Source organism: Chelonus insularis, unplaced genomic scaffold, assembly GCF_013357705.1.
Source record: "Chelonus insularis isolate UGA/USDA-ARS -01 unplaced genomic scaffold, ASM1335770v1 contig_18_pilon, whole genome shotgun sequence".
Classification (NCBI taxonomy): Eukaryota; Metazoa; Arthropoda; class Insecta; order Hymenoptera; family Braconidae; genus Chelonus; species Chelonus insularis.
The window spans coordinates 47000-60826 of NW_023276419.1; the positions used below are offsets into that span (position 1 = coordinate 47000).

The 13827-nt window shown below is 28.6% G+C and overlaps 2 protein-coding genes across 5 annotated transcripts in view; both read left to right on the forward strand.

The window, feature by feature from the left end:
- Nucleotides 1–90: 90 nt before the first annotated feature.
- Nucleotides 91–8613, forward strand: BRWD3 (bromodomain and WD repeat-containing protein). 4 transcript variants are annotated; one of them, XM_035078966.1, is made up of 23 exons: nucleotides 91–394; nucleotides 606–683; nucleotides 752–810; nucleotides 894–923; nucleotides 1108–1167; nucleotides 1271–1421; nucleotides 1488–1583; nucleotides 1655–1992; nucleotides 2055–2209; nucleotides 2366–2683; nucleotides 2761–3178; nucleotides 3260–3485; nucleotides 3543–3879; nucleotides 3951–4146; nucleotides 4238–4483; nucleotides 4567–4788; nucleotides 4878–5256; nucleotides 5347–5746; nucleotides 5824–6051; nucleotides 6123–6303; nucleotides 6386–6545; nucleotides 6842–7138; nucleotides 7471–8613. In XM_035078966.1, the coding sequence occupies exons 2-23, from the start codon at nucleotides 641–643 to the stop codon at nucleotides 8337–8339; spliced, it is 5409 nt and encodes a 1802-aa protein (XP_034934857.1). In that variant the 5' UTR covers nucleotides 91–394; nucleotides 606–640; the 3' UTR covers nucleotides 8340–8613. The 4 variants fall into 4 exon arrangements, with proteins under 4 accessions (XP_034934857.1, XP_034934861.1, XP_034934860.1 ...); XM_035078970.1 differs by having other exon boundaries at nucleotides 5359–5746; XM_035078969.1 differs by having other exon boundaries at nucleotides 3555–3879.
- A 2680-nt stretch (nucleotides 8614–11293) lies between these two features.
- mthl1 (methuselah-like 1) overlaps nucleotides 11294–13827 on the forward strand; it is a 75382-nt gene continuing 72848 nt past the window's right edge. The window contains exons 1-2 of the mRNA XM_035078972.1: nucleotides 11294–12001; nucleotides 12382–12654. Of these exons, the coding sequence (XP_034934863.1) occupies nucleotides 11511–12001; nucleotides 12382–12654 (764 nt within the window). The 5' untranslated portion in view covers nucleotides 11294–11510. The remainder of the gene's footprint in view (nucleotides 12002–12381; nucleotides 12655–13827) is intronic.

Here is a 13827-nt window from a genome sequence, read left to right on the forward strand (position 1 = left end):
ATGGAACTATAGATATTGTGATACATTATATGTATACATACATAGTGTAGATAATAGCATTACTCTATAAAATATTTTTTAATTACTTCTTATGAGCAAAAGTTTTTTAAACAATAATCAAGTATAATTTTGTTAATATTATCTGATCGATTTTATTTTTTTTGCATTTTTTGTTTTTTTTGTTTTGACTTGCGAGAATTCTTACTTTTTTTCTCTGCAACAAATATATATCATAAAGTGGGGATATTCATTTTCAACCACTTCCACAATGAATATTGTTGGTGGAATACATGCAGCTATAAAAGTTGTGAATTATTTTTTTTTTTCTCAAATCAGGCTACCTATGCTGAAACTAAAATATTTTTTTAATTAAGTTTATATTTATAAATTCTATGTAAGTATTGCAAATCGTATTTAAATTAGTAAAATTTGTAATGGTAAGACAGGTCAATTAAAATAGAATAAAACGATTGATTCTGTACCAATAATTACTAAGCATAGTGAAACATAGGTGATTGAAATCTTATTTTTATTTATATATTTTTTGTGATAAAATTTAAATAGTTAATATCTTTTATAATTGATTTAAAATGAATGAATTTTAGGTTTGTATATAGCAATTTCTGTTAAAGTTATAAAAATGGAAGAAAGTACTCGCAAGATGCACTCTGTATTGGAGACAGGTATGAAAAAATGAATTTTATTTTCTTATAAAATTATTATAAGTTAAATGAGTTATATATTCTTTCAGAATTATATTTTCTCATTGTGAAATTTCTTGAGAGAGGTTCATGTTCCAAAGCTGCAAACGTAAATATTAAATTATTGAATATTTTTAGTATTTATGGTAGTCGATACCCAAAATAACTTGAATATTTTATTTTTATGTGCAGGTACTAAAACAGGAGTTGGAAACTATGAAGGTAAAAAATTTTTAATCCAAATTTATAAATTAGGAATGTTTTAATTTATAAACTTCAAATAATTCAATATTTGTCGACATAAATTTTTGATCATAAGATGACAATTATATTATGAAAGAAACTTCTATGTAATTGCTACTGCTTGCACTGCATTTACAAATTTTTATTTTATATTTTATTACAGATATTACCAAAAAGAATTGATTGGAAAGGAAATTTTCATGATCAAAATTTTGAAGATTTGGTAAGAGTAGATAATTAGATTTACGATTGTTCTAGTCATTACTTAATTATTCATAATATAAGAGTAATCATCATTATCTATGAAATTTTTTAATTTCATTTAGGATAAAAAATATCCACATATCAGCGCCGACTATTTATTACAAATATGTAGTCGTATTGGTTCTTTAATGGAAAAAGAAGTACCTTCGTCCATCCCAGGTTTCGTATCACTTCTAGGAACTGGTAGACAATCAGTTTTACGTAGAAAAGAAGGTATAACGTATTAATAAAAATTAGTTTATGAATGTGATAAATCAATCCATTTCTTTTTGTAAATAGATTTTAGTAAAAATTATCGAAGAATAGTCGATTATTCTACTAGATTTGGTGGTATGCCTTTCAATGAGCATCCGAGTAATTTGTTGCATAATATCGGTAAGTTTATTTTTCAATCATTATGTTGACGATTCATTTTTTATTTAGCTCATAAGTCATATTGTTTGCAGTTCGTGTTTTACAAGGAAGAGAAAATTCGGGGCCGTTACATCGGCGTGAAGCAATTCCAACTCAGTTTTATTCTAAAATGCAGCTGTATCGTTATACTTTAGGGCACTTATCGGCAGTTTATTGTGTTTTATATGATCGAAGTGGCAAATATATTATTACTGGTGCGGACGATTTACTTGTCAAAGTATGGAGTGCAATTGATGGTCGTTTACTTGCTACATTCAGAGGTGCTTCTTCAGAAATAATGGATATAGCAGTGAGCTTTGATAATTCATTGCTAGCAGCAGGAAGTTTAGATAAAATATTAAGGGTGTGGTGTTTTCAAACTATGTCTCCAGTAAGTAAAAAAAATCATTTTTTTCAGAAAACTTTTTTTTAAGGTATATCAATTTTTTTTAGGTTGCAGTTCTATCTGGACATTCAGGAATGATAACATCAGTGAATTTTTGTCCTATCTCTTGTAGTGGAATAAATTATTTGGTATCAACAAGTACCGATGGTTCAGTTGCTTTCTGGTCTTATACACAAAAAATGAATGAAAGAGCTATATTTCAGTGTGTATTATAAATATATATAAATATATTCAGAATATTATTTTTTTTTTATTATTAAAGGATTAGTCTGCATAATAAAATAATAAATAAGTTTATTGTAAAATTGAATGTTCGGCCTTATTTAGATTATGTGTAGAATAATTATTAATATTTTAGGTCAAAACCTATACAATATCATGAAAAAATGAGACCTGGACAAGCCCAAATGATTTGTGCATCATTCAGTCCTGGAGGTGCTTTTATGGCAGCCGGTTCAGCAGATCATCATGTCCGTGTTTACATTATGCTCGGAGATGAAGGTCCACGACGTATTCTTGAGACTGAAGCACATTCTGACACAGTAGACAGTATTCAATGGGCCCATGCAGGTTTAAAGTTCATTTCAGGTTCAAAAGATGGAACTGCTATTGTTTGGAATTTCAAACAACAACAATGGGTCCAGAAGCGTCTTTTAATGAACACTAAATTACCCGGGTACAATAATTTTATCATACATGTTATAATTGTTGATAGACATGAATGAAAATTAAATTTTTTTTTCAATCACTTAGAGATCCTGAAATTGTTGATGATACAAACAAAAAATCAAAAGTAACAATGGTCTGTTGGGATGTTAGTGATGAATGGGTCATTACGGCTGTAAATGATAGTACTTTAAAAGTATGGAATTCTAATAGTGGAGGATTAGTTAAAATTTTACGTGGTCACAAAGATGAAGTATTTGTTTTGGAAGCACATCCAATTGATCCAAGAATTGTATTAAGCGCAGGACATGATGGACAATTAATTGTTTGGGATGTGCTCAATTCTGAACCCATAACATGTTTTCAAAATTTTATAGAAGGTCAAGGAAATGGTGCTGTATTCGATGCCAAATGGTCACCTGATGGAACCATGCTTGCTGCGACTGACTCACATGGTCATTTATTAATGTATGGATTTGGTGCTGGAGTTGAAAAATTGAAAATTGTAAGTTTATTGAGTTAATTTACATATGAAAATTTTATGTAATATCAAGAATATATTTATTCTTCAGATAAATTTTTACAGATACCCAAGGAGTTATTTTTTCATACAGATTATCGTCCTTTGATTCGTGATACTAATAACTATGTATTAGATGAACAAACTCAAACCGCACCGCATTTAATGCCTCCTCCTTTCTTAGTTGATGTTGATGGAAATCCTTATCCACCTGCATTGCAGCGTTTAGTTCCCGGTCGAGAAAATTGTCGTGGAGAGCAGCTTGTGCCTAATATTGCTGTAGGGGTGGGAGGTAATTCATTAGTTAATAACAATAAGATAATATATATTATTTATTTTAATAATAAAGAAATATTTATAGGAGTGCAAGAAGTTATTGAAGGTCTACCTGATCCTGAACCAAGGTCAAATATTGATAGACTTATTGAAGCTCTTGCCCAAAGACAAAATATCATTGGAGTTGATAATGAAGAAGTAGATGATAGAGAGGAGACTAATGGTGAACAACAGCTTCGACAAATTTCTAGCCCTCGCGGCAATCGTTCAGGTTTGCGTCGTATTGGAAATATTGAAGGTGTTAGGCACAGTAGTGGTAATTGGCAACGCGATAATACAACACCGTGGAATAAACCTATTCTTGTACGGCCTATAAAATCTTCAGTGCTTAAAATGCGGTTAGATGTATTGTATGTATTAAAGCTCGATTCTTAGTTTCCAATTAGAATTAATTGCATCAAATAATCATGTAATTTCATAGACATAGTATGGCTGATGCTGAATTAGATCTCTGGAAGAGAGAAATGAAAAAACGGCCACAATCTTCCGTCAATGTTGCTACTGTTCAAGATAATTTAAACAATCGATCAAGTAACTGTAAACGAAATCGTGGTAGAAGACATGGCTACAGGACCCGTTCTGCAAGAGATGAAGCTCGAAATGATGAAGATTTCAATGTAAAAATTTATATTATTTTGTACACATTCATTTATACATTGTTATTTTTGGTTTAAATTTTTAAATATAAAGATACTTTTTTATGTTTAGAATATTAGAAATGTAGATGTATCAGGAAGTTCAGTAAGTAGCAACAGTAGCGATTCTACGGCTCATGAAGAAGATATGAGTTCGGACTCAACATCAGAGTCAAGTAGTGAATATTCTGATTGGATTGCTGACCATGGATTAAACTTAGAACCTCCAAAAAGAAGTAAACGAAGACCTGTCAAAAAAAGATCTCCGACACCTCCAAGTGATACAGAAAGACGAAAGAATCAACGATTAAGGAAAAAAGTACTTTAAATTATTCTTATGTTTTATTTATACAGGTTAATACAAAATTTGATAATTAATTTGAATAAATACTACTTATTTAGGCAGTAGCAGTACCTAATGGGATTGCCGAAGTACCTGAAATTTTTCGTCCTTCAGAATGGCTTACAGAGGTGATTCCTCGTAAAGCTCCCTATTATCCTCAAATGGGTGATGAAATAGTCTATTTTCGACAAGGCCACAACTTATATCTCGATGCTGTTAGAAATAAAAAAGTATATGAAATAGGTCCTCGTTGTGAACCATGGTCCAAAATGAACATAAAAGTATGTAATTCATTTATGAATATTATTCATTTATCGTTGCAATTACAACAATTTTAAGAATTTAATTCTATATTTGATGAAACTTTCAGGCGCAAGAATTCGTGAAAGTTGTTGGTATTAAATATGAAATTCGACCACCACGTCTCTGTTGCTTAAAATTAGCGTTATTAGATGAAGATGGCGGTCTTACCGGAGAGAATTTTACTGTAAAATACCATGATATGGCTGATGTTTTAGATTTTTTAGTTCTACGTCAGACATTTGAAACAGCTTTGATGCGGAATTGGTCTGTAGGTGATAGATTTCGATGTATGATCGATGATGGCTGGTGGATGGGTCAAATCGAATCTGTCGAACCATTAGATGAAGAATTTCCGGAATCATTTTTCATGTGTTTTCGAGTAAGATGGGATAATGGTGAATATGAAAAGATGAGTCCATGGGATTTAGAACTTATCGATAATGAACGTGAGTTAAATTTTTTAAACCTACATTCAACATATAATCTTTATTAGCTATTCTATCATACTTAATAGACGTATAATAATATATAATTAGGATTACCGTTAGAAATTGGCGGTGCAGTACCTGTATTGCCGGAGGAAATTCAAACAACCTTATATCAGCCTAAACCAGATGAATGGCCGATGGGAGATAGAGAAGCTACTTGTCGTCGTATCGTACGTGGAATTGATCAAGTCATGTCTCTTGCTATAGCAGAACCATTTATAACACCCGTTGATCTGAATATTTATCCATCTTATGCATTTGTTGTGGAATATCCAATTGATTTATCAACCATAAAAACACGATTAGAAAACCATTTTTATCGAAGAAAGATTGCAGCTCAATTTGATGTAAGATATTTAGCAACAAATGCTGAAAAATTCAACGAACCTCATAGTCAAATTGTCAAGTCTGCACGGATTGTTACCGATTTATGTTTAAAAATTATAAGGTAATTTGATAATCAATTATTCATTAATTATTATCGTATTGTTATTATTTTTATTAATTAATTGATTATCTATTTAGAGAGACTACAGAAATAGATGTACCCGCAGTATATCATCAACTAGTTGATACATATCATTCTTCAGATTCAGAAATAGAATTAAACAATAAAATATCTATGCCTTCTACAAGTCAAGGATTATGTAATCGTAATCTACGATCTCACAAAAATAATTGTATTGATTGGAAATTGTCATGTCGTCAGTTATTAGAAATTTTATGGCAATGTGATGATTCTGTACCATTTAGGTCAGTTTGGGTGAAATGTTTGACAAATTCCATGTTACATTATATAGTAATATTTTTTTTTTCTTTTATAGAGAGCCAGTAGATCGATTAGAACATCCAGATTATTACCAAATAATTGACACCCCAATGGATTTACGAACAATAAAAGAAGATTTATTAGGTGGCAACTATGAAACTCCCCAAGAGTTTGCTAAAGATATGAGATTGATATTTACTAATAGTAGAAATTATAATACTAATAAAAAATCAAGAGTAAGTGAATTCAAAAACTATCGAAATTTCAAGTACATTAATTAGTTAATGATTAATTTTATTTTACGATTAAAATTTTTAGATATATTCTATGACAATAAGACTATCAGCTATGTTCGAAGAACATATGCGCAAAATTATATATACATGGAAATCAGTAAGACGTCGAAATCAAAATAACAGAAATGAAAAAAGAAAATGTGGTTTAAAAAAATCGAACACTTGCTCAAAAAGTATTGCAGGTAATATATATAAAACTTAAAAGTACTTTGACAAACATATTAATTTCATTAACACAAAATATAAAAATTAATAAGTGAAATCTTCAAAAGCTATTCACTGTTTTAATACGTTTGAATAATTTCACCTATACTCGAGATATTATTTTGATAATTTTATTTTTAAAAAGAATAACAAATGTTACACAATCGAAATACTTTTAAGTGCTATTGTCAATCGTAAATTTAATTGTTTCTGAATAAATATTTATATATTCGTTAGTCATAAACCCGATCAATGTTTTTAAAAATTTTCTTAGGTACTTCAAAAAAACAACAAACAGAAGATAGAGTCGATGATGACAATAATGATGATGATGAAGAAGATGATAACGATGATGATGTCGATGATGATGTTGATGTTGATGTTGATGATGATGATGATGATGATGATGATGATGATGATGATGATGATGATGATGATGATGATGATGATGATGATGATGATGATTATGATAGCAATGAGGAATATACTGATCAAAAAAAGAAGACTATTTACTCGGGACGTAAAAAAAGACCACTCCAACAAAAACATACTACTCAGTACAATGGACCAGGTAATTATAATACTTATACGATATGAATATTATATTCATAAATTTACATCACTAATAATGATAATATAATGATAATATCTCCGTCATTTTATTTCAAACTATCCTAAATGATAAAAATTATTCAATCAATAAGATTTAACTTATACTTATATACTTATAATATATAAATAATTTTAGGAAATTGAAAGAAAATATAATTTAAACAATTAGATTTTATTTCAAGAATAATTCTTTTATATTTAGTTAGATATTATATGGTAGTAAAAAAGCTAAAATTGTTCATTATCTTATCGTTTTGTATTATAATAAAATATTGAAATTAATTTTTACAGGTCCATCTCGAGTTAATAATGGTTATGATCAATGTTCTACAAAATCTAGACCAATGAAACTTAGAACAGTTACTACGAAAGTGAAAATTAAAAAGTCACCAGTTCAAAATGAATTGGAGTCATCGATTGATGCAGATAGCAGTGATAGTGCAACTGTGGGTATGGCAAAAGCGAAAAAACATATAGATAGTGATGATAGTGATTCCACTGATAGCTACAAACCGGATAAACGAAGAATACCGACGCGTAAAAGTAGTGTTAAAAAATCTAAGCATAATAATCGTAAAAATAACAAAAACTATAAATACAGAAATAACGATAGTAGGAATCAAGACCAAAAACATATGGATTCGAACAAAACACAAGAATCTGTAGGATTTCAAAGTTTCGACAGTGATAGTGAAAATGATAAAATTCAAAAGAACTGTAAAAAAACTCGTAAAGCTATTGAACATCAAGAAGAAATTTCAACAACTAGTTACAGTTATCATGAATATGTGAGTGAAGAATCTTCTAATGACGTTTATAAACAAACATTTAGTCATGTTAGTTCAAGTACTGAAGAATCTGATAGCGATAGCGTAGTGAAAATGCGAAAAATACGACCGCAAAGAGAAATTTCATTTAATAATAGTTGTGAAAATGAAAATTCAACAGAACCTCGGACAAGAAGAAAACGCCCTCGGTACAATGAAGAAAGTGATGAAAATAGTAGTGCTCCAATTAGAAATAGACGAAGTATAAAAAGACGTTATTATGCTGAAGATAGTGATGATAGTGGACCCGGCCCCGGTATCAGTATAAGTAGTAGAGGACGTGTTCGAAAAATGACAGCAAAAGCTCGAGCATTTTTGTTAGAATCACCTTAAAGGCCTTTTTTATGTTTGTAAAGTTACCTTCATAATTTTACATTAGTTGGCCAAAGTTGTATTTGTTCACCATTTATAATAATGTAAAAATTATTTGTACTTGATTTTATCTGCATCAATTCATTGTAATAGTAATGCTTGATATTTGATGTAAAAAACTAAAATATTTTAATCATAATTTTTTCTACAGATAATTTTGAAATATTGACCACAAACATCATTATATCGTAATAAATAATAGAGAATAAGATATGTATATTCTCAAAAAGAAACAGTAAAATTCTATAGAAAAATCTACAATGTAATGAAAATATTGCTTTCATTTTTTAAATACAATAATAATGTAACATGATCATTTTCATTTTTGTAGTTTACAAAGTTCAAAAATTATAATCGAGTAAGACTTTGAGAGAAATTTATATTTAATCAGTAACATAAGTATTGATGAAATAATTTTGTATTTTCAGTAAATATAAAGTGAAAGTTACAACAAATATTTTTTGAATATGTGTAGATTTATAATAAAATTATTTAATTATAGTTAATAATTAATGTAATCTAATTAACATGACATGTTTTCCCAATAGTCAAATCTACGTCAAACTTTCAATAGTTTTCTTTTTTAACACTTTGATATATGCATTCCTTCAAATTTCGATTTAAATAGATATTTTATTATTTGAGTTTCAAAAAAGTTTCCTTTCTCTATAACGAATACTAAAAATTTTTTTGCCTTAATTTATTTTCAAAAAAAGTTAACTCAGTATATACAATTTAATCTTATGTATCTACTTTATTGAAATACTGACAATATTTAATATGCTAAGACTATACTATTTTTCGAATATCATTTCAAGTGGTAGAATAATTATAGCCGAACGTTTGAATTTATCTTGAATAAGTAATTATAATAAGTGCAGAAAGAACTACTGTGAAAATTTAATTTAATTCAATATAGTTTAATTTAATTTTTATTAAATTGTTTTAATTATTTCGGACATTTAATTAGGTACACAAACTAATCCAATTAAATAAATTTATTATTTCATTGACAACGATTGATGAACTTATCCATCGAAACTATAGTCGAACTAAGAAAAGAGTTCTTCAGTTGCTTCAATGCTTTCGGACTCCCCACTACTGATTTTCTACCCCTTCTACCACGTTTGTTACTACTGCGCAAGCGTACAAGAACACATGAAGAGCATTTAAGGAACTCTCTTCTCAGTCCGACTATATTGTCGGACTGAGAAGAGAGTTCCTCATGTGTTCTGGTACGCTTGCGCAGTAGCGAAAAACGTGGTAGCAGGGGTAGGAAATCAGTGGTGGGGAGCCTGAAAGCATTGAAGCAACTGAGGAACTCTTTTCTCAGTTCGACAATAATAAGATGATGTAATATGCACTACTAATCAAAAATCTTTTTACACCCTGTAGGTTACAAAATGAAAACATGCTTAAGTATGAAGTAAACAAATAACGCATACTGACATTTTTATTCTGTATAAGATTGTTTCGAACTTAGCTTGACAATTATGAGACAAAAATTCGAAAGAGTCATGTAATAAAACATAAAGATCGAACGGATGGACATAAATTTTTGGCTAGTAGTGTAGCAATAGCAATCAATGAGATTTTATATTAATGTTCAAAATAATGAATATTTTGTTTTGAACACCCATACTTGTTGTATGCGACATGAATGATCGTCTGCCATAATACGAATATAATATGTATACAGGGTATCCTGTAACTTATAGCGAAGCCGGATATGTGCTATGTAAAAAAATGAATAAAAACGATCTGTTATGGGAACTTATATTCGCAAATTGATAGTTTTCGCGAAAAAAATTATTAAAGTTTGGTGGATTAATTCGCGTTTTAATGAAGTTTATCGCCATTATGTATCGTCACGCCACCTACAACTGTGAAAATTATTCTTCCGGAATTTAAATAAATGATGAATTTTAAAATTAAACTTTTGCAAATTTTATGAATAATAAAAAATTTTATTGTTAAAAAATATACTTAGGTAATGTGCAATACATCCTACTGTTGAAATCATTTGTTATGTTAATTAATGAGGTTAATAAAACAAATCTCACAGATAAATGTGCAAGAATTACTTAATACAAAAACCTCTATAAGTTAGTTGGAAGAAAATAATCCTAACTACCATCAACAAAAACACCTTCTAATAGTTTAGAGACCAAATCATACTTGAAATTGGAACAATCTACTTCGATTATATGATTACATAAAAATAATTTAATTTTTTTGAAGAAGAGAAATCTGAAAGTCTCGATATCAGTATCGATAAACCAAGAAATAAATTATTTTTAATATAAGTTTAATATAAGTGCCCATTGATCGTTTTTATTTATTTTTTTACATAACATATATCCGGCTTCGCTATAAGTTACAGGACGCCCTGTATATAAATATACATTAATATATTATGTAATGTTGAATGTTTTGAACTGCATTTTTATTAATACTATTGTTTATTTAAAAAAAAATTTAAGATATCTCCATTTTTAATTAATAATTTTTGGGATATTAAGGCTCGGCTTTCTTAACCTCAAATTATCTCAAATTTTCTCGTAGAATTATGCATTTTTTACTTTTCCTTTTTTTAAAATAATTATTTATTTAGCTATTAATAGATAAGTATAATTATACATGTAATTATGTGCATGATTATACATATAATTATATATATATATATATATAGTTATTCCTGCACTTATATTACATTGTCAAATTTTGTCTTTTCTCCTGTATAAAATTTTCCTCAACATTTATAAATATTTTTTACACAAAAAAATTATAATTTAACAAGAAAAAAATTTGTGATTATTTGAGCTTAGAAAAACCCAGCCTCAATACTTAAATTTGTTCGTAAATGCTGATATCGATATATTTACAATCGATTTAATGTAGTGTGTCGATACTTTGTACCGAATCGTGAAAATCTACTCGGATGACATTAGAACATCCTATGGTATTCTTCTGTTCGACTATGTATATTACGATCTATATCGTAATATACAGTATGTCATATTAATTTACAGTATACACATAATAACTTGAGAATAAAATCCATGACTGCAGTGATTTAACAGTTAAAATTAATTTTTATAAATGATAAATGGATCTTGAGATACGACAATAATGTCGCAGATTACGTTATGTTCTATAGTTTTATTATCATTTGTATTTGGAGTTACGTCACAGATAATAATTTTTAAATGTTGTCGAAATGGTGAAGAATTATCATTGTCACAAAATACAAATTCTGATCCCGTATGCAAACCAAGTATGGCATCTTGGGAGCCGTTGATCTATTCACCTTCTCAAAATTCACTTTCACCAAAAATACCTCCTGAATGGATAATTCAAGAAGAAATGAAGCCCACTTGCTTGAGTGACCACATTCTGAAAGTTGTGCCTTGCACAAGGTATTTACCTTGCATTTTTTGGGAAAACGGTAATGCAGTATCTGACATTGAAAAAGGAACTTATTTTTCGCCAAGTGAATTTTGTACGGATTCTCAAGCTCTTCTAATTTGTACACCTAAAAAAGTACAAAACAAAACAGAAATCACTAGTAGAACTAATATCTATAGATGTTGTGGAAAGAATGCTATTTTTGATGAAGACAGGTAAAATTTTTGGTATTCATATTAACCAAATACTAATTACGCTTCTAATTCCTGTGTATCTGTATTTCGTCACAGAGGTGTTTATCAGTAATTTAATTAATAAACCATTAGTTAATATAAAAATTTTTAAAGAATAAAAGTCCTAGCTTCGTCTAAGTTTCATTTCAAATTTTTAACTTTAATAGTTTCTCATACTTCAAATTAACTTGTTTTTATTTAATGGTCATAGAAAGTGTCATTCATCTACAGTGAGAAGTGTGTTAATCTCATATTCATTTAATTGTGACGGTACTAATTTCAGAAAAATCTATAGATCTATAGGTAGTTGAAATATTGTGATAGTTGATTTTATGGAATTAGTTATTTTACTATGCTTACAGGCATTCATGTGTGATACAGCCAAATAATGAAGATGAAAAATTTCTATTACCAAACATTTCATCAAATGTTGAAGTTGTTTTTGGATTTCCTCGATGTTTGCATTCTGAAAACTTCACTATCGTTGGAGATGCAAGCAAATCTCACTATCTACCAAATGGCGATTTGCAAGTAAATAATTTGGTTTTGCCATCTTCTCAATATTGTGTGGAACAAATAAAACAACTTGATAAAAGGATGAAAATTTTCGCGTGTTCGGAATATACATCACAACGGTATAAAATTTTTTATAATAAAATAGAGTTTTAATTTTAATTTATTAAATGTAACATTGTTATCATAGTTTAAGTCTAATATGTTAATCACCAACACCATTATTAGGACGATTTATTAACTTTCCATTAGGAAGTTATTGTAATTGGGTCGATTGGTGAAATTTGAATTTTCATTAAATCTCCACGTTTCAAGATATTTGCAAGCATACTGACATATTTTTAGAATGATGTATGTGTGTGTACGTATGTATGTATGTACGGACGTCAGCATTTTTTCGTTTTCGATATCTCAAGAAAAAATTGAGATATCGACTTCAACCAAAATTAATTCGAAAGATATTATTATAAAGAAGACCTGAAAGAAATTTGAACGAATTCTATCGAGCCGTTTTTTTTTAATAACAAAATAACTAATAAAAAATGAAAAGATTAGCTATTCAAAATACTTCTAAGCCAAACAATAACAATTCCATTTGAAAATTAAGTCGATATTGACCAGACATTATTGTTCACAACCAAACATGACTCTTAACAATTACGCATTGTTTATAACAATATGAATTTGTTATAAACCATTGAAAATTGTATTTATCGATTAACTGATGCGTATATCACATGGATTTGGATGCTTTCAACAAAAAAATATGATTAATGATGAAATATGACTCTTAACAATTACGCATTGTTTATAACAACATGAATTTGTTATAAACAATTACTAATGGGGAGTTCGTCGTGTTAGCACAAAGTTTGCTCAGACCTATTTTTTAGAAATTGTATTTCTATGAGTTTTTACATGAATTGACTTGTTCTGCTAAAAAGTAAATTCCAATACTGAAAAATTTGACTTATTAGAGATATGACAGTATTTTATTAATAATATGTATGCTCCTGATTCTACTATAATTTCCGAAATGTTAATTACACGAATATACATTTGAAATTAATTTTAACATGATTTTTTAAACATTTTTATTTCGATAAATGAAAAATATAAGGGAGAATAAGAGATTATTGTTAAATTATTCTTCAATTTAAAGTATGTTTGGAAGTAGCTTCTTTACCTTTTTTATTAGGTTATTTTATATATTTGTAATTTGTCATTCTACATGTCTAACATACAATCATATTTATATTTAAAGAATAAATTTACCTTACTTATAATGATCATTA

Coding starts and splice junctions, on each gene's coding strand:
- BRWD3 (XM_035078966.1), top strand. CDS start 641: ATGGAAGAAAGTACTCGCAAGATGCACTCTGTATTGGAGACAG. Junction 1,168..1,270: donor ATCAAAATTTTGAAGATTTG/GTAAGAGTAGAT, acceptor AATTTCATTTAG/GATAAAAAATATCCACATAT. Junction 2,684..2,760: donor ATGAACACTAAATTACCCGG/GTACAATAATTT, acceptor TCAATCACTTAG/AGATCCTGAAATTGTTGATG.